At 42.5% G+C, this 24,137-nt stretch overlaps 2 protein-coding genes and 1 pseudogene across 2 annotated transcripts; all 3 read left to right on the top strand.

The window, feature by feature from the left end:
- Positions 1-3,807: 3,807 nt before the first annotated feature.
- LOC115678117 (golgin candidate 3-like) lies at positions 3,808-13,744 on the top strand. The gene is made up of 15 exons (XM_030601423.2): positions 3,808-4,268; positions 5,179-5,277; positions 5,947-6,066; positions 6,922-7,086; positions 7,247-7,385; positions 7,476-7,540; positions 8,132-8,299; positions 8,389-8,472; positions 8,593-8,739; positions 10,390-10,686; positions 10,790-10,855; positions 11,285-11,487; positions 12,028-12,082; positions 12,342-12,527; positions 13,224-13,744. The coding sequence occupies exons 1-15, from the start codon at positions 4,041-4,043 to the stop codon at positions 13,560-13,562; spliced, it is 2,361 nt and encodes a 786-aa protein (XP_030457283.1). The 5' UTR covers positions 3,808-4,040; the 3' UTR covers positions 13,563-13,744.
- Positions 13,745-14,186: 442 nt separating this feature from the next.
- Positions 14,187-14,840, top strand: LOC130140065 (hevamine-A-like; annotated as a pseudogene).
- A 5,688-nt stretch (positions 14,841-20,528) lies between these two features.
- Positions 20,529-22,375, top strand: LOC115678133 (delta(8)-fatty-acid desaturase 2-like). Its single transcript, XM_030601448.2, has one exon. The coding sequence runs from the start codon at positions 20,817-20,819 to the stop codon at positions 22,158-22,160; it is 1,344 nt and encodes a 447-aa protein (XP_030457308.1). The 5' UTR covers positions 20,529-20,816; the 3' UTR covers positions 22,161-22,375.
- The last annotated feature ends 1,762 nt before the right edge of the window (positions 22,376-24,137 follow it).

Genomic DNA, 24,137 nt, shown 5'->3' with positions numbered 1-24,137 from the left:
AAAAATCAGAGAAATCATTTTTTAAATTTTGACTAGATTTGACCCTTTGACTACACCTTAATGCTCATTCTCAGGTCTTCGACATCTAATATTGGGTTTCTTGCGCCTAGGCCCAGCTCCATTAAGATCAAACCCGCGACCTCGGTGCAAGTGCCCGAATCCTTGCGCTTAGGATCAGGTCCTCGGTGCCTAGAGTTGGGTCCCTTGCGCCATGCATGGGTCCATCGAGGCCGGACACGAGACCTCGGTGCTGGTACCCGTGCCCGTGCCCGATTCCTGGACATTAAGGTCAGGTCCACAAAGGCCAAGGCCTAGACCTTGGTGCTCGTGGTCAGGTCCCTGTCACCTGGGCCCATGTCCATCGATATTGGGCTTGGGTCCTGGTGACTATGGGGTCCAAAGCTTGGCCTCGATGGGCTGAAGCCTGGTCACCGAGGACCCGGGCTTGGTCGTTGGGGACCCGGCCATGGGCACCAGCGTCCTCAGGCCAGCCTCAACAGACCAGGGCTCGACAACGATTCAACTGTGCCTTTACCGCCACTGATCTGCTAGACTCCTTCTTAGCTCTGATACTATGTTAATGTTTAGAGTGAGAGAAATCCACAATTAGGGTTATATGATACGTATTTATAGGAGTAACTAATTACAGTAAGGGTACAAATAGAAACATAATTACGGAAAAATCTCATAATACATATAAATTACACATCAATAGTTGTCACTTACCGTCGCAACTTCAAAGAAATCGCGGCTGACCACCGTGAGAGAACACCGCCACCAGTCGATCGCGTCCCCTCTACCCTCAACCACCACCGTCGCCGGGGAGCCGCCGCCGGCGAGTCCGCGAGGGGGAAAGAGAGGAGGAGGAAAAGAGCGCGAACGAACAGTGCATGCAAGAGAAGAGAGTTACAGTTCGGCAGAGGAAACGGCGTGGACGCTGTCGCGTCTTGTGTCGTACCTTGACTGGTCAAGTTTTTAAGAGGAAAAGTGTCCCTCCGACTTCCTTTCCGGGCGAGGGAAATGGCGAGACTGCCCCCGCCGGGGGGGGGGGGCGCGCGGGGACGACGTCGCGTCGGGAAGCGAGGGGGGCGTCGTGGGTGAAACTGAACGCGAGCGTCCGTGTCGGTCGTGGAGGATAAGGAAGCTTTAGGATTTTGCCGAGAAATTACCGTCTTCGGACCAATTGCTATAAATAGGAATCCTGTGGTCTAGCCCCCTTGCTATAGGTAAGCAGTACCAATGAATGTTTCTGACCAAAAAAAAGGGCAAAAACAGTCAAGGGTTTGACTTTCGAGTTCACCAATGTTAATTTGTCCCCAAAAAAAAAAAAATTAAGTATCACTCCTTACCTCTAATTGGCCAAAAAAAAAAATTTCATAACATCGATTACGATGTTTGGTTGACTGAAATTAACCTCTCTTAATTAGCTCCTAGGCCAACATTATATGAACTCACTAATCGATACCATTTGCCCATTTGGCCGTACACCATTGCTCACGATAGATTTCAAGGCCTTTTCGACTCTTTGGTGAAAGGAATGTCTCATTCGATGTTTCAAAATATATTGAGCAATCGGTATCGACGGGTCGATGGTATTTACACAACTATCGCATGGGGTCCATCAAGATTCACGTCTTGTTTGTTGAGATTTGTGCTCACATGTTTTCCCAATGATACTTTTACACTGTCTACTTCAGATGTCCAAGCGTGGACAAGACGAGGAAGATAGAACTCGCCAATGGAAGTGGAAGCCGTGGCTCTTCTTTTCGTATGCAAAGCTACTCCATCCCTCATAATCCACACAACAATCTTTGAAAGTGATTGTAAGATACTAATTGACATTATTCAACAAAACGGCCTTTGCTCTTAGTATATTCATCCTTTCGTCTCGGACTCTAGTTTCCTACTTAGCAACAATTCAAGATAGAGTTTGAAGTGGACAATAGAACTAGTAATGTTATTGCTCCTGAGCTTGTAAAATGAGCTTTTCATGGCATAGGAATTGCATCTTCTTTTCTAGTGGAGTCTTCTTTAATTTATTATTTTTTGTAGGCTCTAGTTCCTTCTTGAACTATTTGGACGGCTTTGATGGAATGGAACGTTTGTTTTAGAAAAAAAGAAAAAAAATATCCTAGTTTGAAATGATACCGACCCCTAATCCAATTCGTATAAGGTGAGTCATGAGACATTCTAGTCTTAGTCGAGTGCGACCTTTTTATTTTCGGAGAGTACAACCATTTGGTTTGGTATAATATAGAATATTTTTGTTCCCTCGAAGATTATTCATAAAAAAAGAATATTATTTTGGTCATAGATAATTACTTCATATGCTAGTGACAATAAATTAAGGCCAACTTGATTAATATTTCTCCTAGGTACTTCTCCTCGTCAAATTTAATTACAGATGGATGATAATTTTGGATGTCGAGGAAAATAATTCATATAAAAAGATAAGATGAAAACATAAAAACATGGAAAAAAAAGGACAAAAACAGAAGAAAAAAATTAGTCGGCGGCGTCAAGAACCAAAATTTTTTATTATTATAATATTTTTTATTGATAATTATTCATGAGGAATAGCTTACTATCACTAGTTTACGGAGTCATGCATCACATGGTTTTATCTATAGAAACATGTGTATATATATGTGTGTGTCAATAAACTATTTTCCTACAATATTTATCAACACATTTAATCAATTGTATTTATGTTTAATTTTATACATTAAATCGATGTACTTCCTTTTCCTCCTTCCTTTTCTTTATAGAGTTTTATTTTATATTTTCCTTTATTAAGTTGATTTTTGGTTTATAATAACTTACTTTACTTAATTTTATTTCTTAATGTCCATCACATCAATATAATACGATAGTGTTTAAAGATGGAAAAAAAATCAATCGCACACAAATCACGCATCTAAGAAGGCACAAATTTTATAAGTGTGTAAGGATCCAATTGCTATTAGGGGTGTGCAAAATGGACCGTCTAAATCGATAACTGCCTAGACTGGACCGAACCGGCCAATTGGGTCCGGATCCTGGGAGTGTCGGTCCAGTTCCCTATTCTTAAAAGTGGAACCGGTGTTCGGGTGATCCGGTTCTCGATTCTAAGGGGGAATCAGATCGAACCGGACCAATCGGACCAGACTAACTACATATATATTTTTTGTTTTTTAAAAAAATTAGTAAAATGTGAACTAAATCCAAAGTAGACTTCATTGACATAACATAAATTAGTAAAATGAGAACTAAACCCTAAGTGACCGGTTCTATTGGTCTGGTCCGGTTCTCGATCCTAGGATCAACCGGTCCAGTCTTTGATTCCCAATTTAAGGAATTGGTCCTCCCGGCCCGGTTCTCGGCTCCATCTTAGAACCGGATCGGGAATCGATCACCCTTAGTTGCTATAGACTAATTAAGTTAAACGACATGAAAATAAAATCACCTCAAAAGTAAATTCTCTCTTCCAGTTCCAAGCGACTTAATTTCGAAGTAAATACCGAAAGCATCTTGATTCGAAAGCAAAATACACAACACGCATAATGAATATCGCTCCACAAAAACTATAACAACTTTAGAAATCTCGCGTTCCAAACGATTATAAACTTATATTTACAGAAGATTGTTTAACAAATATTTTAATAAATTCAGATTTTTTTTATTATCAAGAACCAAGTATATATATATATATATATTTTTCTAAAAATGCGATTGGTTTGCTTACGTCATAAATCAGAATGCTCCGTGCCGATAGCAATTCCTTCCACGGGCCTCAAAAAGGCCCTGAAAACGGTTGAGAAGTCTTAACTTGAGCGAGCGATCTCTCCCCTTCCAATCTCGCACTGAAAAACGTGTCTTTTTCGATTTTTACTTCTTCTTCTCCTGTTGCTTCTCCCTTGGATCTACCCTCGCCGCTGCCGCAATCCCGCCGAAGGGGAAACCGTCCGACGAGCTGGTCGGCGGTCGGCGGAGGCGCCCTGATCTTCGCTCGCGCCGGAGCTTTTCGCGCAATCCGCATTGATCGGAGCGGCCGGAGGAGGATGCTGAGCCCGCTCGCGAATTGGAGGGAGAGCTTGGAGAAGATCGCCCTCGCCGTGCACGACGGCGACGACGACGGCGACGACGACGAGGGGCTCGAGATCTACGGCCGAAGCAACGGGGGCGATTCCTCCGTCTCTGATCGGAGGAGCTCCCACGGCCTCGCGCATTCCCCGTCCCTCTCGCGGTCTCCCGTGGCCAATGGATTCGGCGCCGCTCATGATTTCGAGGTGCGCTCTCGATTAAGCTTGGTTGTTGGCGAAATCTGTTGGGAGTTTGGTTGCGGAGCTGTTGCTTCAGCTCACTGCGTCTCTTCTGTTGTGTTCGATTTCGGTTCGATTTCTAGGCAAGGTTCGATCAACTTGTGGTGGCTAATATTGTTGCTCAATTGGTGAGATGCGCCATTGGAATCTCTTTCCCGACTTCGAAGACGCGTACCCTTTTATTGATAGGCATGCATGCTTGAGTTCCCGAGAGATTTAAATCTAGATTACAATCGTCTGTACTGCAAAACTTCGAGCTTGTCTTACAAATGCACAATCAAAAAGGAGTTCTGTTGCTCGAAATTGGGACTTTTCTCACTTAGATTAGAGGTTAAGGCATGAAGACCTCCATTGTTGAAGCTTGAATAAACTGCTTCATCATTAAGCATTGGAAGCCTGAATAAATTACTTCATCATTAAGCATTAAGCACAAAGAAAATTTAACTACTACTCAGTTTGGCTATTATCATGTGGCCTATGATGGTTCCTTGCGGTAAACTCTTATAGATAGCATTCGACTTTTGGTCCTGCAGAATGTTGTATGTGCTTGAAGGCATTCCAACTGAGGCATTCTGCAACTATACACTGTCTAGGCTGTCAGGAGGTGTGCTATTGTTTTTTTTCTCCCTGTTAAAAGTAATTTTTCTCCTTGATTCTGTGATTTTCACTGTAACGTGTTGATATGCATTATCTTTCCTGCTTCACGAACTGATGCCTTTGGATGCAATCAGAGCGAAACAGAATACTCTAGAAAACAGATGCTCTGAATACATGTCTTAAGCATGGTCTTTCTGTTGAACTTACTGTACTTTTTTCTTTTTTGTAATTTCATTTGTGAGGAGTGCTTAGACGAATCACGATCATTTTTATTTGGTAGATTGAGCAATACAAAGCAGAAATCAAAAGGCTTCAAGAATCAGAAGCAGAAATAAAGGCCCTATCAGTCAATTATGCAGCTTTGCTAAAGGAGAAAGAGGTAAGCTGATGGACGATTTGCTGCTCTTATTAGTTGATAATTGATGCACACGACTTGCATCATTAGAATCGACGCTCCAAAGTTTTCCAAAGCTATCAATTTGGTATGATGGCTCCACGTCTGGGGTGGTTTCATTCTTCGTACCGCTAGATATGTACTCCTGATGCAATTTCTTTCACGAGACGCGGGTTATTGTGTTCTTTATTAGCTTGGATCCAAACTTGTGTATAGCTGATATCCTGAAACATGCAGATGTGATTGATCCCTCAATAAAGATTCCCTGGAAGTTGTTCAATTGTCTTTTCTTTCTCCCCAGTTAACCTAGTAGTTAAGGAGTTTGAGATTGGACCTAGTCCATTCCTAAAAAATTACTTTACTGCATCTCATCTGGATGCACTTTTAAAAGGTTTTTGCCCTTTGCTCTTGCTTTCAAATATTCAAAACTAATTAGTTTTTCAAAATATCTTCATTTCGGTGCAATCTTTGTTTATCCTACTTAAAAAGAATATGACCGTTGGCGCATATGTGCAACGAACATTCTATGATTGAGCTACTTGTCACGACTCCTTGTCTGTCGTGATGGATTCACTGTCTTATTGGTCATTTGTTATTTTCTCCAAGTTTGCTAAATAGTTATCTCACTTATTTATGACTTTAATTATCGAGCAGGATCATATTTCTAGACTGAACAAAGAAAATGGATTATTGAAGCAGAATCTGGATGTGACTGTCAATGGTGTTAGAAATGAAAGCACGAGAGCATCTATAAATAGTACAAATGCGCTCAAGGTAGGTCACTGAATGTAGGTTGGCATGGAAAAAAGACATATATTGTCAGGAAATTTTTTCTGCTTTTATATAACAATGCATCGTTTGCTTGAATGTTGTAGAGAATAGTTGGTACTGTCATTCTGACTTTTCTACTATGTTTGCATTGCTCTTAACTGGCGCAAGTGGTCACTTGAAATTGCTGTTCTTTGTTCAATGTCAGACCCCTCATGTCACATTATTCTGTTACATCAGAAATTCTAGCTGTATCAATACTTTACGCACTTGCTCATGTTTATAGACGTGTTCTAATCTTGGATCAGCAGATGCTGATCAGAATGACTCAAGGGTGTGTTTGGGCAACTTAACAGCTTTTGGTCACTAACAATTGTTAGAGATACAAAACAGTGACACGAGAAAAGCGAACTCGCGGATTTGCCAGATATCTTTCAGTACTTGCCTAATTGTGCCGTAGCATCTCTTTATAATATCACGAGCTTTCCAGTAGTCTGAAGACTGGTCTCCTGCTTTAGTTCTAGCTCTCTGAACTGTTAAAGATGCAGAAGGACAACCTTGGTTCTGTTAGTATTTTATCATCCTGTGCTATGAGGAAAGTCATATAGAGAACACATTTATGAGATGACATTGTACCATTTTGAAAATGGCAGATTACTAGAAATGACAGTTGGACTAATAAAAGCTAAACTAGTTGGCTTCCACGTTGTCTTTTCCTGACCAACGGCAGTTTGGTATTGTTCTGCTATATTATTGTTTGGCATGAGTGTTTTATTCCTCTATAGAAATTCCAGATTCTTTTGCCTGAAGAATATAAATCTTAAGATGGTAATGAGCCTGAATATTCTTCACTTTGTTTAGGAGGCTAATGACCAATCACCAAACCGGCAACACAAATATGCGACGCAATTGAAAACACGTTCTGGTGTAAATCAAGGACAGAATGGTATTGTCTCGAGACTGGACATTAATGGCAACGGAACTAGGCATGCTGGAGAACATGACCGTTTTTGGGCTAAAGAAAAGGTAATGGCGCTTTGTGCTCAATCTTCCTTTGTTGTATGGATGCTTGTGTTTCATAGAATGCATGGCTGAGGTAGAACTTTTTGCTGAATTAGTGTATTCCTTGTCACTTGAATATGATCTTAATGGATAACCTTGACAAAGATCTATGAATGCCCTTTAGGAGCTTGCAGATTTGCTAGAAGAAAAAAACCGGTCCCTTGCAGCAGTACAGGCTACTCACCAATTACAAATTGGAGAACTCAGGACGGAATTGGAGAAGGAACGCAAAAGATTAGCAACTGTAGACATTGAATTGCGAGGTTTATTCCAACTCTTGCGATTATTATGCATCGTGAATTAGAGTGCATGTGATTTTTTTTGGGCTTCTCATATATTGATCTCATTTTCAGAGGAACGCAAGTTAAATGAAGCATTACAGACCCAACTTCAGTCACTGAACGATGAGAAGGACAAAGTAAGTGCTTTAGGTATTGTTTTGATTTCCTAGTAAGCCTTATGGTTATGCATCATTATTCTTTGTTTGTAAGCATCACTTTACCTGTTTATTTTGTTCACTGAATCACTTTTCAAAATGTCTAGTTAGGTTTGGTACTTCTAAAATGATGTCAACTAGGTCTTTCTTCAAACATTCCTGAAAAACTAAGGGGACCTGGCCTAGCACTTTACCTAGAGTGATGTGACACTTTTTACATGTGCCAACAGCCACGTGGGCTACTTCACGTGAAGTTTCCACTCTATTTTTCATGGACTCCCGGTGAATTGGCCCAATCGAAGCCATTTCAGAAATACAACAATCTAACCAAATGAAGATTTGTAATGTAGAATGATTTGGAATAAAAGAAGCCCAAAATTCGATGACCAAAAATTTGCTGTGGCTACTTCTCTGGCCAAAATATCTTCTCTTTTTATTATGGCTCAAGTCAACGCTGATGTCAAAGTAATTATCAATGGTACCCGTTATTTTCTTTTCCTGACTTGGTGATGCTGACTCAGACGTCTTCTGTTTTCTATTTTTTTCTTGGGTGGTGTCATCCTGTATTGGCAGATTTTTGTGGAGATGAATCAAGTGCGCAACGAATTGAATGAGAAATTATTGGAAATAAAAAGATTGCAAAACGGGTTGGACAGGCATGAGAACAAAGATGTTGATGCGACTTTTGAGAGACTAAAAAGAGTCATTGCCTCCCTGGAGAAGGAAAATAACAACCTCAAGGTTGTGATCTGCTATCAGTGTCTATAATGTTTAAATATATTTTTGGTTATTTCTCCACTGTCAAACTGTGTGGTAAATGATTTTTGTAGGTGGAGAAAAGTGAACTTGAGGTTGCTTTGCAGATGACCAGGAACTCTCCAACTATCAAAGGGACCCAAAATAGTGTTAATGAGGTGATCTTTTTGTTAAGAAATTTATAAAGAGCTACGGCACCAGTAATGATGACATTATGATACACTTTACTCTTTATAACCTTTCTGTGCTACTTTTGCTGAGTAAAGATACTTGTACAGGATGTAGTTCCCTCCAGAAGTTCTAGTGAAAGAGACGGATTAAAGCAATCCCTGCAAAAATTGGAGAATGATTTGAAGGAAACACGGAAAGAGAGGGATAAAGCATTGCGAGAATTGAGCCGGCTTAAACAGCATTTGTTGGATAAGGTTACAATTTCATGCTTTTGATTTGCTTTCGGCAGAATAAATCCTCATTTAATCAGATGTTGGTACAACAGTGGTCAATAAATAATTCATGCTAAATTAGTTTTGACATCCGGATAACTTGTCTGCTGATTACTGAATATGCTGGCAGCCCCATATGCTTTTTTTCATTTTAGATGTTTGATTATTTGTGAGAAATGTCTTACAAGTAATGAGCTGAAAGTACTAGGCCTCACTGTACTTTGTTCAGGTTAGGGAAAATGACACAAATAGTCCCTGAACTTTGGCCCAATGTGCATTTTGGTCCCTGAACTTTTAATTTGTTCAATGTAGTCCCTAAACTTTAATCTAATGTGCAATGTGGTCCCTGAACTTTTAATTTGTTCATTGTCATCCCTGAACTTTTGGTACATATTCAATTCAGTCCCTGAACTATATGAAAATGTTCAATGCAGTCCTTTCCATTAATTCAAGTTCAGGGACTACATTGAACATTTTCATATAGTTCAGGGACTAAATTGAACATGTACCAAAAGTTGAGGGATGACATTGAACAAATTAAAAGTTCAGGGACCACATTGAACATTAGCTTAAAGTTCAGGGACTACATTGAACAAATTAAAAGTTCAGGGACCAAATTGCACATTGGGCCAAAGTTCAGGGACTGTTTGTGTCATTATCCCTTCAGGTTATTGATGGTTCATGTCAATGCTAACACGAATATGAGGAGAAAAGGATAAGGAAAATAAAAATAGAGGTTCCAATTGTGTTGAGCATAATGTTTTAATTTTCAACTTATGATTTTTGATTTTTGCATTTTCTCTCCAATTATCTGTTCTGCATATTTTTACCATAGCCTAATGATCTTCTCACTACAATGACAATAGAAACTACACCTTTTTTCCCCTGTAAGTGGATTGATCACATACATGCATCTACTTCATCATTTCCTATTAAGTGTTGTGTCCTCTTGAAGATCCAATAAATTTGAGGTTCTCTCATTAGAATTTACGATTTTTTATTCTTAGGCCTTCTCTATGCCCTCAAAAGTTGCCCTTTAACCATAAGGTCATTTCTTCTCAATTGAGCTTCTTTAACTATGAACAACCAATATTTTTAAATTGTGAAGGGTATCTTGTAATATCTAAGATTCATTGCCTCGGTTTTCCAGTTTATCTATATGTGGCTTTTTTTTTTTTGTGCTTAAATTTAGCTTTAGTGTGATGGTTCATCAATGTCGAGTATCATTTCTCTTTTTTCTACAGTTCTCCCCGGTCCAATCATTATTGTAAATGTTGCAGAAGTGTGCACATCAGTCATTGTCTGAACTTTACTTCACTCTCCACCAGTGTGATTAAGTGAATATAATTAGTTCTTTAAATATGACTCAGAGTTCCATGTTCATATCTATTTTTGTGCACAAAGATTCCTTTTCTTTCCCTTTTGCTTTAATGTTGGCTAAGGTTCATCATGCCCATAAGTCCTTCAGCAACCTGTCTGCACGGATGGGAATGGTTAACCTGCTCTAAGAATCACATCTCATTGCTGCTTCTGCTAGACTTAGTGAATATGGCTCATTACATTATCAGTGCATATAATTTTCGATTTCTGCAGTCAAAATTGAGATAATTTTTCTTGCTGCAATTCTTATAGGAATCTGAAGAATCAGAAAAGATGGATGAGGACAGAAAGGTAATTGAAGAATTGCGAGAAACCAATGCAACTCTGAAAACTCAGATTATACGCCTTGAGAAAGCTCTCAACCAAGCAATAGCAAATCAGGATGAGTTACGGATGAATAGTAGCAATGAAACTCAAAAGCAGAAGGAGATCATTGAAGACCTGAACAAAAAAATTGCAAATTATATGAGCATTGTAGATGGCAAGAACATGGAGCTGCTGAATCTTCAGACTGCCCTCGGTCAGTATTATGCGGAAATTGAAGCAAAGGTAAATGAAATGCGGCAACATTATGAAAATATCAGGTTTTTGTGCTTCAGAAATAGGGTTCTTAATCTTCATATTACTGTTTTCTATCCTTTTTTCTACTTAGGAACGTTTAGCAAGAGATCTGGCTTTGGCAAGAGAAGAATGTGCAAGATTCTCGGAGCTTTTGGATGTAATTTCTCTCTCCCTTTCATCATTAAGATTGATCTTACATACAAACTTCCATTTTCTTTTATTTGCACAGCCTTTCTCGTAACAACAATCACAGTTTATGCACTTGTTACTTCTTATAAAGACTGCATGTTTGAAAGCCTCCAAAAGTACAGAAGTCCCTTCCTGCATGATGTTCTTACTTCCATGTCCTTGCAGTTTTTGATAGGAAATGGTGAAATTTCATGAAAATTAATGTTCTCAATTAAAGTAAATGTTAACTTTGGGTGACAAGTGAACTTTCTTATCGAGCAAGTTATACGGGCCTTCGTACATATCCCGAAATAATTTTGAAATGCTTGTGCTTGTTGTCTGGTACAGGGTTTATACTCGTACTCCATTAGTTACTTATTTGCTAAAATGAGTCTACTAATTAGCGCACTTGTTACAGAATGCACACAAATCTGCAGAGGTGTCCAGAAGGGAGAAGGAAGATATTTTGGACAAACTCTCTCAAGTTGAAAGGGCGCTGATTGAAGGGAATAACAGAGTGAACAAACTTGAGGAAGATAACGCAAAACTGCGGCGTGCACTTGAGCAGAGCATGACCCAACTTAATAGAATGTCCATGGACTCAGATTATCTAGTTGACAGGTTGGCTGGCTGTGATTATGTTGTTGAACTTTGTGTTTTGTTTCTCTGATAGTTTTACTCATTTTAAGTATCTGCTGCTGAAATTGGGACATTTCTTTGTTTGACTCTGCTGGCTAACACGAGTTAATCGTGCTTTATAGTGGATGGCTCTTGTTTCTTTGTTTTTTTTTTTTTGGGTCAGCAGCAGAGGAAAATTCAGGAGAATTCAGGAGAGGCTTATTGAGACTTTACTCTTTATGCATTTAATCGGAGTTTGTCTTTAAGTTCAATATTTCTGCTAGAAAAGAAGGGTCATGCATGCCTTCATTAATGTGTCAATATTCCAATGCTCGTAAATCCGATTGCCAAAGCAGATGCCTTTGTGTTGATTAGTATCTAGGCCAGATGAATAATTTGATGTTGGTATTCTATGAATAATCTGCATTGAAATCCTTTGCGTGGAGAAAGCTAAATATTTGATGACTTGCTATCTCTTTGAACTTTGAATAGTACTTAGTTGTTGTCATCTGCTGTTTCTAATGATGTGGGTGACATCTGCAGGCGTATTGTGATCAAATTGCTTGTGACTTATTTCCAGAGGAATCACAACAAAGAGGTAAGATGACTCCTTTACACATGTTCCGTGATTTTGCACTTCATATGCAGTACCTTGAGAAAGGTCAGGTTAAGTATCCGGGGGACTTGTAATATGCTGAGAGCAATGCTCACTAATTAGAGTGAACTAAGTCCGGAAAATTTGAAGCTGGGTATTGCTAGCTCCATCCTGCTGCACAGAGTTGCTGCATCATACATATGATTTCTCAATTGATACCTTTTGATTGATTTATTTAGTCACCTTCTCTGGAGATTTTCAGGTTCTGGATCTTATGGTACGCATGCTAGGATTTTCAGATGAAGACAAACAGAGGATTGGTGTTGCACAACAAGGTGCCGGTAAAGGTGTTGTTCGGGGTGTCCTGGGTATTCCTGGCCGTCTAGTAGGTGGTATCTTGGGAGGAAGTTCGGTTGAAGCACATGCTAATATGGCATCTGACAACCAGGTTAGTTTTTCACTTTTGAGATTTAAAATCACGCTGGGTAAATAAAAGCCTTGCGCTCTCTCTCTCTCTCTCTCTTTAGAATTTCCTATACAAAAACTTTAAACTATTAAGTGAGGAGAGATTGTATGTATTTATGGCCAAAACAAAACCCGTAGATAAGCATGTGGAGTAATTCAATTACTCATCATTCCAAAAACTGATTAAGAGTTAATACTTGATTGACCAGACCGGTTTACCCGTTGAGCATGGTCATACTTGGGACTGGTTTGGTTCTCAGTTCAACCAGTCGAATTAGCAGATCTGGTTCTGATCTAAAAACACTTTCTCTTTGCATGTACGAGATTGCCACATTCGCATCTAAAACTTGCATTTGTTCCCTTTTCTGAAAGAGTTTTTCCACCGAATGAATTGGTTTCCATCTTGTTTCTAGCTATCTGCCTCGCCGCCTGAATTGCCGGGCTGATTTAGTTTCCATCAATGCTTTACTGATGCATCTCTGGTGCCATCAGTCAGTCCTTTAGTTCTTGGGTCCTAGATAACTCGCGCCTCATTCCTTAATGTTCAGTGCGCCCAAAAAATGCAGAGAGTCTTCTTTCCCCCTGAAGGGTGTTGATTTATTCATCTCATTTTTCTTCACAAAACCATTTTAAGTGGGTAAAGTATCAACCTAATGCTATTTCCGGCATTCCTTTTCAGTCCATTTCCGATCTTTGGGTTGATTTTCTTCTCAAAGAAACCGATGAAAGGGAGAGAAGGGACCGCGACGGATCAACAGCCGAATCTGCAGTTGATACAAGTGGAAAAAGTCCAGACGCAGTTGGCACTACTCCACCTTCATCAGATAGCAGATCATCCGCAGCAGCTGGAGCCCCACCCAGTTTCTCAAGATTTAGTCCATCCATGAGCCAAGGTTCCAGTCCCCAGCAATTTCAGGGGAATACACGACCACCCGAACGCTACGGGTCCGAGTTCTCCACAGTTCCTCTATACAACTCGGATAGTACATCATGGACTTCTAGACCTTTTCCCAGATAATTAATGCCGCATCATGTAATTAACCAAGTATAGGAAATTCTGCTGTGCAGTCTGTGCTACTTTTGTCATACCACCCTGTTGCGATTCGTTTGAATACAAGATTGTTCGCCCAAATTTTTGTGACATCAATGTGAATAATAAGAATGCACCACAGTGCTTATTTGCCGTTGCGAACTCCAAAAGCTAGTTGCATACACACGCAAGAATTTCTCTGTGTTTTTTTGTCTCAAGAAAAAGTAGACATGTTGCAAACATGATAGAGCATGCTTTTGACAGAATGGCTCTGTGTACGGCTTTAGTTGCTTTGCCTTGCTTTCTGAACATTATGCGGAACGTGAAAGCAAAGCAAACGTGGTGAATGACCCCAAAATAATTTGTCGAAGTTTCTATGCTCACGCGTGTGTATTTGTCCGTCATATTGGCTCCTCAAGCGCCAAGAAGAAAGCAAAGCAAAGGCCATTTGGAGCATTCTTGTTCTTTGCAGGGAAAATGCAAAACTAGCCCGTGAAGAAAATGGTTCTCAGATCGGCAATGAACTTGTCCCTACTCTCGTGTATGTTTCTCATTGTCCGAGAGTCAGTACTAGTGCCGGGGAGATTGCCATCCATTTGGCGCTAAAACGGAATTGAAGGTACTTTGGCCGGGACTTGCGCCGCCACCAGGAAAGTATGACTTCGTTAACATAGCATTCCTTCCTGTCCTTGGCAATGGCCAGACTACGGTGGTCAACCTAGTGGGCCATTGCCATCCTTACAGTAATGGGCGCGCGGGTTCGAGGTCCGAAATCAAGTCCTGTCGAAGTAAAGGCGTCCAGGTGATTCTCTCGATTGGAGGAGGCGCGGGGAGCTATTACCTTGCCTCTAATGAGGATGCCAGGCAGGGTGCGACTTATTTCTTGGAACAACTTTCTTGGAGGCCACTCCTCCTCTCGCCCATTTGGAGACACGGTCCTAGTGGTGTCGATTTCGATATAGAAGGTGGGACGAATCAACACTGGGATGATCTTGCGTGGTACATGTCCTCGTACATCGAGGAAGGAATGAAAGTTCACTTGGCCGCGGCCCCTCAATACCCTTGCCCCGATGCCTGTGTCGGAGGCGCCTCGAGACGGGTTTGTTCAATTATGTTTGGGTCCAGTTCTACAACAATGCCCCATGCCAATACACCCCGGGGAAAATCATGAATTTAGCTGATGCTTGGAAATAATGGACTTCGAGCGTCCCGGCTATTAAAATTTTCTTGGGATTGCGAGTGGCTCCCCGATGTAGCAGGCAGTAGGGGTGATCGGTTCCTGATCCGGTCCGGTTCCCAATTTTGGGAACCGCGGACCGGATCGGACCGGTTGGTTCTAGGACCGGGAACTGGACTAGACCGCCGGTCCGGTCCGGTTCCGGTTCGGTCCAATGGAACCGGTCATTTAGAGTTTAGTTTTTTTTTTTTGGTTAAACACTTAATGTTTGGTTCACATTTTACAAATTTTTGTCAATGAATTTATGTCAATGAAGTTCGCTTAGGGTTTAATTCACATTTTACTAATTTTTATCAATGAATTTATGATAATGAAGTTCACTTAGAGTTTAGTTCACATTTTATTAATTTTTTTAAAGAAAAAAATAACAAAAATATATATTAAATAGTCGATCTGGTCCGGTCGGTCCGGTTCCCCCCTGGAATCGGGATCTGGACCGCCTGGAAACCAGTTCCGCTTTTAGAAATCGGGAACCGAACTGATAGTCTCGAGAACCAGACCAAATCCGTCGGTCCGGTGCGGTCCGGTCCGATCCCGATTTAGGCAGTCCAAGTTGCTCACCCCTAGCGGGCAGCGGATTCATTCCCACTGGAGATCTTATCTCGAAAGTACTCCCGGCGATTTAAGGCTCGGCAAGGTATGGAGGCGTGATGCTCCGGTCGAAGTATTATGACGTTCAAACTGGATAGCATTAGGCTGTCAAGTAATATGCTTGAAAGTGTATAGAGACACATAGTTACGTTACTTCTCGAACTAGTGAATCAATCTAGTGAGTCGGTCTTGATTAGCACACCTAGCACAGCTCATGTTACCAAATGCCAGTTCTACATTGCAAGACTTCTTTTTCCGGTAAACTCGACAAATAAATCCGACGAAATAGCAAGAGCTAGATATCGATTACAGTCCTATACTCCGATCGAGACGGCTCGAACAAAAGGCAGAACAGCAACAACGGCTGAATGAAAGCGAGACGCTTCCTGTGTTTTTACTCAAAAAGTCTGCTAGCACGGTCATCTGCAGACAATCGCTTCCGAACAAAACAGCAACGACAAAAGCGAGGCACGTGAAAGATACCTCAGAGCCCCCCCGCCCCCCACGAAAACACTCTCGCACACGAAGCCATTCGAATGGTCAAAAACGAGGGACAACGCGGAGGAACAGGAATCCTATTCCGAGAGAAAGGAGGGGAAATTCCCTTTGCTCGGTTGCTGTAAGTATCAACCGGGAATGGGATCGTTCCGGAACGGAACGCTCGCCTCATGTTTGGTCGCTAATGATATTCCATTACTGCTAGTAGTGGTGGTGGTGCTAGTGCTAGTGCTTGGTGGGGAGACAAGACCCTCTGGAAGATAATAACTAGAGCTTTTCTTGATTGTCCGTTTTCCAAAATGTGTACCACGACAAAGTTCTCTAAAGGTGTCGAGCGAGGAAAACGATGTCCCGAGCACGAAACCCGACAGCATGCATGCTAACGGGTACCTAGTTGTTTAAAGTATAGTGTTAATCGCTGAACTTTGACTTGCTACTTGCTGTTTTTTTTATTTTTTATTATTATTTTGAAAGAAAGTGACAGCTACATGTCGTCCGAGAATTTCTTGGGAATCCTACGAAGATCCTCTCCGTCTTGTGACGAGGGAGCTGTTGCGATCGCCGATCGTTTTGCGTTAGAAACCAAAGGATCCGGATAGGCGGCGAAAGGGACTTTGGCCGTTTGGGAGGCTGTCGTGCTGTTGGTTCCTTTGGTGAAGCTCTTATGCTCAAGAGTTCTTCCCGCCTCGGACCGCCTATCTGCGAGGTCGCGAGTGATGGAGTGGGTCCTCTGCCCAGTCTTCACGCATTTATTCGGTACGTGCGCGCGCGTCGCGATCATAGAGCTATTTCGGTGATGCACTCGACGTTGGTGCGGCCTTTCTGTTTCGTTCGACAGATGATCCAAACAACGCGGAAGGAGTCATGCTCTGGAAAATTCGATCACTTGGAACGGGATTCCCTTTCCCCACGATTTGAAATTGGCGGACCAAGCGAACCCTAAAAAGTCGATCGACCTATTCGGTAAGAATTCGAAAAAGAAAGCCACCACGAAATCTCCAATCGACCCGATAAGAGAATTCGAAATTCGAAAGAGTTGTATGGAGATGAGGAAGATAGGGAATACCAAGAAAGTTTGGGACCTTCAAAGGAATAGGCATTTCTTACGTGGCAATTACCATTTTGCCCGCGAAAGCAATGCATGGTAGTTGCGCGAGAATATGCAGACATTCTCGTACCAAACAGAGAAAATTGACAATTTTGGACCTACGAGGCTCAGCTGGGCAAGTTCGGATTAGGAACACGGAACGGTCACCTCTTGCTCGGGAAAATTGTCCAAAAAATCCTAAAACTATTGTACTTTTGCCCACGTCAAAGCCATCCGTGCCACGTGGGATGGCCGGCCGGCCGGCGTCTACATTAACGATTTCCTGCCAAAATTGGCCGGATGGACTCAATTGGCAAAAATTGAAAAGGTTCAGAACTCAATTGGCAAAATCGAAAGGTTTGAGACTGAATTGGCAAAAGTATAACCGGTTCAGGGCTTTTTGGGCAAATTTTTTCCCCCTCTCTCTTGGTTCCAGCTATGATTTAGATTGGTACCATCTTAGCTTACACACAGAACAGACACGAATTAGAGACCTGGAAATCACCAAATCCTTACAAACGAAGGTACTAGGAATCACTAATGTAGACATATACACAATTATATGGAATTTATCATTTTTTTTTAATCATGTTCCTCCATAAGAAAGCAGCTCATCCACGTGGTTTCATCCAACCACTTTGTTTTACGGCTGATTTTTAAATTTTCCGAATAATTCCGAATTGTTATTTTATCAACCGAAGATATTATTGGGCGACAACGGAAAGGTCGTCTTTGCACATTTATCGTTGGATTAAAGTTTCGTCCCTTTGCGATCTGCGAAGTATTTAGGAAAGTGGCGGGCAGTTTCCTCCCCTCACCCACTCCCACACTCTTTCTCCTTTGCTGCTTCTTCTTCTTCTTCTTCTTTGGTCTTTCCCCATGTTTTAGCCTCTTGGCTTTGACAAAGTCTCACTTTAGCATTTTTCATTTTCTTACTCCCATTCGTCTCTCTCCCTTTTGCCCTTCTTTTGGTTAATACCACGAAAAACTCAAAACCGGTATACCTGTGATAATTTTACCCCAAACTATTTTTTTGACCACCATAAACCCCAAACTGGTACACTTGTGATAAATTTACCCTCAGTTTGTTTCCGTTAAATTTTACTGTCAAATTGCTTTGTTAAATGGCATGCGACAGTTAACTGATGTACCGGTTTTACGTTTTACCCTTCAATTGTCACAGGTATACCGGTTTGTGATTTTTTGTGGTATTAATTCAATTTAACGGAAACTAACGGAGGGTAAATTTGTCACAGGTGTACCAGTTTGGGGTTTTTTGTGGTAAAAAAAAATAGTTTTGGATAAAATTGTCACAGGTGCACCAGTTTGAGGTTTTTCATTGTATTAACCCTTTAGCTTTTTTGTTCATTGATGCATATTTTATCTAGTTTTATTTTGGTTCTTTCTTCTTCTTTTTTACCTTTTTTTTTTTTAATTTGTTCGCTCCTTTTCAAGATACTACTTTTTTTCAAATACTAATATATATATATATATCGATGTACACGACTTCGCACATGACTAGAAATACGATAGTATAACGGTCATATACCTATTGGAATCTTGTATTTAACAAAACCCATATCATATACTGTTATTGAAATCCCATTCGCATTTTTCGTTTGTATTTCTACTCTACTAATTTTGCCTATTTATGCTCTAACCTGGTTTTATCTATTCTTTTCTTTTTTTTCTTTAATCAACTAGTATAAGTAACCTATATAGCATACCCCCGATTACGTATATTATTTATCTTAAATATACACGTAATAAAGTCTATATTTTTAGCTGGGTTATACCCTTAATTAATGTAAAAAAATACCATATACGGTGTATTTGTGATTACGGAGCATATGCGCCGTGTGGAAAACATAGCTCAGCTCGAACCCAATATCTGTTTTGCAGTTCAAAATTTATCTTAATTATGTTCAGATTGAAATTACATGGAGCCAATGGATACAAATCAAATTTGTGATATGGATTTGAATTAAATGTCATCGAAAGTCCATGTTTGTGAAAAAGGGGAAAAAAATTAATATTCAGATTAGCTATCAAGCATATAACTTGAGTTTAATTGGTGCACCAATTGTATCCGCTCACATGATGATCTTCTAGAGGGTTTTGGTGAGGACACGTGTCACTCCCTTAATCACCTTTTAAATATTTTTATTTTAAATTTAAATATAATCGAAAAACTCTTTTACTATTACCACAGTATATTTAACTGTTGAAAATATAGTAATAATCTCGAAGTGATTTTAAGATCTTAATACGTAGACATCTATCTTCGAAAATTTAGAATCATTAATACAATTAATCGTGCTCAGAAAATCAAAAGATGATGAATTTAAAACTTACCTAAATAAAACTATGATGATGTCGAAAGAATGTCGTGAAAGTGCTAACACTATCTCAAATATAATCGGATAGTCAAATTCAAAACTCCAAGATTTCACGTATATACGCTAGTGGTTTTCAATTAAAACTTAGGTGATAATGTAAATTTAGGATTATAAATCTGAGTCGACTCAAAATAACAACGAGCGATAGCAAACGTGGATTGATCATTAAAAGCTCGTCATATTTAGTTACGGCAAAAGAGTTATACCTTGCGAAAGACCATAGGAACTCAAGATGCTACTCATGCTCACAAGATTTCAGGTCCGGCGCTTTCTATCATCGCGCGCTCGCGCGTGACCTAAACTTGTGCTAGAATTATCACCGCTTATTCATTTCTTTTTCCCCCCCCAGGAAAATATAATAACGCGTTCCTCACTTTAAATAACCTTCTGTCATAACTCATTCCACGGCGAAGCGCGAGACACAAGGACCAGCCAATCGATCAAATCCAGAACGGGGGCTCGGACGAGAGACCTCGAACGGGTATTTCGTTTAAAGGCAAGTAGGGAACACTCCTTCCCTTTCTGGTCGATACAATGCCTCTTGTGCTCGGACAATTCAATTTTTGCACCTACACCTTAGAAAAGGGAACACTTCCGCTTGTTACCGCTAAGAAACATCGGCGACATGAAATGGAAACCGGGGTAACGAACTGCTGGCGACAATAATTTTTCCCCATTTGGGAGGGAGGTGGGGGGCTCAATCGGGCGTGTCATGTGGCGTTCATTCGAGTTTTAATTTCGGCCGTCTTCCAAGGCGCATTCCGCCGCACGTCGACACGATGCATCCGAGGTGGGTGGGTGGGTGGGGCGGGCGGAGGAAAAGACCTGGCAAGAGGCGACGGCCCGTTTCCTCCCTCGGTCGTGGCCATTTCATTTCCGAGGGTCGCCGTCGGGAGGGGGGCCCCTGTCCGCAAAGTTTTTATAAAAAAAAAAAAAATTGTTTTCGAGGCCAAAGATATTTTTCCACCACCACCACCACCCCCACCGAGCTCGCAACCAAACCGCGTGCTTTCGCTGTAAATTGACGACGAAGGGGGCCAAGGGGAAAAAAACAGAAGAGGAGAAGAGAAAAAAAAAAACGGGGGGCCTCTCCTTAAAGCCGCAAACTTATACGAACCTCACAAAAAATCGACAACTTCTAAAAACAGAAGCGGTCCGCCGATGCAACCAGATCCTCCGGATAAGAATAGCGTGCGGGATTTGATAGATTCTCTCCCTCACCCCCCCCTTCAATTCGTCCCGAATAGACGAAGGGTTTTTCTTTGATTTGATCGGGAATTGATCCGGTTCCGAGCGGCGGTGGTGTTCGTGGGTTCTTCGCTGCGGATTTCGATTTGCAGACCTCCTCGGCCAGATCCGCCGCCGACGCCGACGACCAGCAGCAGCAGCAGCAGCAGCAGCAGGGGACGGGGGTTTTCCGCCTGCCGCCCATGGAGGCCGAGAAGAAGTACATTACGTCGGAGGAGCTCCGGAAGCACAGCTCGCCGGGGGATCTGTGGATCTCGATCCAGGGGAAGGTGTACGACGTGAGCGAGTGGGCGAAGCAGCACCCGGGCGGGGAGGTGCCGCTGCTCACCCTGGCGGGGCAGGACGTGACGGACGCGTTCCTGGCGTACCACCCCGGGTCGGCGTGGCAGCGCCTGGAGGGTCTCTACACCGGCCTCCGCGTCCGGGACTTCGTCCCCTCCGAGGTGTCCAAGGACTACCGGCGGCTCCACGCCGAGTTCGCCCGGCTGGGGCTGTTCGAGAAGAAGGGCCACGTCGCGGTGTGCTGCCTCGCGTCCATCGCCCTCATGCTGTCCCTCTGCGTGTACGGCGTGGCGGCCTGCGAGGGCGCCGCCGTCCACTTCGTCTGCGCCGTCCTGCTCGGCCTGCTCTGGATCCAGAGCGCGTACGTCGGGCACGACTCCGGGCACTACCAGGTGATGACGAGCACCGGCTTCAACCGGGTCGCCCAGATCCTGGCCGGCAACTGCCTCACCGGGATCAGCATCGCGTGGTGGAAGTGGACCCACAACGCCCACCACCTCGCCTGCAACAGCCTCGACCACGACCCGGACCTCCAGCACATCCCCGTCTTCGCCGTCTCTTCCAGGTTCTTCAACTCCCTCACCTCCATCTTCTACGGCCGGACGCTCAAGTTCGACTTCGCGGCGAGGCTGCTGGTGAGCTACCAGCATTGGACGTTCTACCCGGTCATGTGCTTCGGCAGGATCAACCTGTTCATCCAGACGTTCCTGCTCCTCTTCTCCAAGCGGAGAGTCCCCGATCGAGCCCTCAACATCCTGGGCATCCTCGTGTTCTGGACCTGGTACCCTCTGCTCGTGTCCTTCCTGCCCAATTGGCCCGAGCGCGCCATGTTCGTGGTCACCAGCCTCAGCGTCACCGCCATCCAGCACATCCAGTTCTGCCTCAACCACTTCTCCGCCAACGTCTACATGGGCCCGCCCAACGGGAACGACTGGTTCGAGAAGCAGACGGGCGGCACCATCGACATCTCGTGCCCGACCTGGATGGACTGGTTCCACGGCGGGCTCCAGTTCCAGCTGGAGCACCACCTGTTCCCGAGGCTGCCCCGCTGCCAGCTCCGGAAGATCTCCCCGCTCGCCCGCGACCTGTGCAAGAAGCACAACCTGCCCTACCGGAGCCTGTCCTTCTGGGAGGCCAACGTCTCCACCATCCGGACCCTGAGGACCGCCGCCCTGCAGGCGCGCGACCTCTCCAGCCCCGTGCCCAAGAACTTGGTCTGGGAAGCCGTCAACACCCACGGCTGATGGGCGGGCCGCCTCCTCCGATCCGCACATTTACCGCTTTCGCGCATTTCGATTAATTTTCATCGCCCGGCCTTTAGTTTCGCGTTTTTCGCAAGCCAATCGATTCAAAATTCATCCCCGGAGTTTACTTGCGAGGTTGATTCTATGTTTGATCTTCTGCTCTCTCTATATATGATTTGTTTGTTTCTTCCAGCAATTCTTGTTCTTTGCTAAAACTATCTTATGGCTCCCGTTTCAATCTTTCCCCCGTAACCCACCCATCAATATACCCCGCCACCATCTTTGTTGCTACAAATCTGTCCATCAATTAGTTACTACTAAGGTTCTTCCGTCTGTTTCCCCTCTTTGAAAATATCAAAGGGAGAATGATTTGTCAGCCTCAATTTGAAACCTCCGCCTTTCGATCGGGGTCTCTCTCCGTGCACAGCCGATGAAGAAGAGGAGGGACTTTCGAGGCAGTTGGCGATTGATATTTTTTTCACGAGGGAATTGACGGGGGGAGGGCAACCAGGGCGACAGAGATGTCTGGGATTGGGGGAGAAGGGGTCGTCGAAATTGACCAATCTGACGGTCCTCGGCATCTCTCCGGATCGATCCATGGCCGATCGTGTAACGGAGGACAAATGCGCATTGCACGGTGGAAAGGGATGGGCCATCCCTCTCGATCGTTTGATTGATTCGTGGTGCACGATGCACAGAGCACATGATGCGGCCATCGAATGTGGCCCCCCACCCCACCTTTCGCTTTCACGCCCGCCCACCCATTTGTCTTCAGGAGGTGGGGCCCCCGCGACTTTTAGTTTTTGCTCTGCAACCTGATAAATATCGGGTCGTGACTCCTTTTCCACCGGGACTAAATTAATGCCGGCCACCGTCGATGTGACCTCGAAGGCAGAATGAAATTCGAATTGAATTTTAGGTTAATATCACGAAATTTTTTTAAATTAATATATTGATGATAAATTTTTTTAAAATTAAATTTTTAATTATAAAAAAATTTAAATTGATACGTCTGTAGTTTAAATTAATTTTTCGACCACTAAAAATTTTAAACGAATTCATTTGTGATAAATTTACTTTTTATTAGTTTCCGTTAAATTGAATAAATATCATAAAAAACTCTAAATCGGTAAGTCTGTGACAAATGAAGGATAAAATTATAAATTAGTTTACTTGTTAATTGTCACATATCATCAAACTCGGTAATTTAACAGTATAATTTAACTGAAACTGAGGGTTTTTCGTTTACAAAAAATTAATTTGTTGTAAATTTATCATAATTGTATCAGTCTGAAATTTTTTTAGGTCAATAATCCTAAATTTTTTTTTATCACTTTTGACGAGAGAAATATACGACCCACGTCCGAAATCGGTCAAAGACGTTACTCTTTATTAGAGAGGGTCGTGCGGTGAGAAAAAGTTTCTTCCTTGGTACTTACAAGTACAGCCATTTAATGTGCCCTTAATATAATCTGTTAAAACGTATCATGGTACATTAATTAAGAAAAAAAGAGAAGAAGAGGGTTGTTGGCCACGTGATCGTATTAAATTACGTTAACTCATCGTTGGGGACTCATTAGTGCCTTAATTAATACATGGGTGCAGATGATGGGCATCAATGCGGTCCGCTGTCCAATGAGCCATCGCAATTTTTTGCGGTAAAGCCCAGAAAAAAAATCATGGACCCCGTTTCCTTGTCGTGATTAAGCTGATCATGGGCCCCCCCGCTCGGCCCACAATTACGAAACGGGCCACGAACGTCCACCCCCTCCCCCGGGGGGCTCACCCATCATTTTCTAAGTGCACCCAAGTGCTGGTAAATGTTTTGAAAGGGATAACGACACAAGCAGTCCTTAAATTTTGACCGAATTATAGTGTAGTTCCTGAATTTTAGCTAATGTTCAATGTGGTCTCTGAATTTTTAATTTAATCAATGTGGTCCTTGGACTTTGATATATGTTCAATGTGCTCCTTCAA

Source organism: Syzygium oleosum, unplaced genomic scaffold, assembly GCF_021117445.2.
Source record: "Syzygium oleosum isolate NSW1041296 unplaced genomic scaffold, Sole_v2.1 Sole_v2.15, whole genome shotgun sequence".
Lineage (NCBI taxonomy): Eukaryota > Viridiplantae > Streptophyta > Magnoliopsida > Myrtales > Myrtaceae > Syzygium > Syzygium oleosum.
The sequence above is the reverse complement of the archived record's forward strand: the minus strand, read 5'-3'. Positions and strand labels throughout refer to the sequence as shown.

Coding starts and splice junctions, on each gene's coding strand:
- LOC115678117 (XM_030601423.2), top strand. CDS start 4,041: ATGCTGAGCCCGCTCGCGAATTGGAGGGAGAGCTTGGAGAAGATCGCC. Junction 10,856..11,284: donor GATTCTCGGAGCTTTTGGAT/GTAATTTCTCTC, acceptor CACTTGTTACAG/AATGCACACAAATCTGCAGA. Junction 11,488..12,027: donor TCAGATTATCTAGTTGACAG/GTTGGCTGGCTG, acceptor TGACATCTGCAG/GCGTATTGTGATCAAATTGC.
- LOC115678133 (XM_030601448.2), top strand. CDS start 20,817: ATGGAGGCCGAGAAGAAGTACATTACGTCGGAGGAGCTCCGGAAGCAC.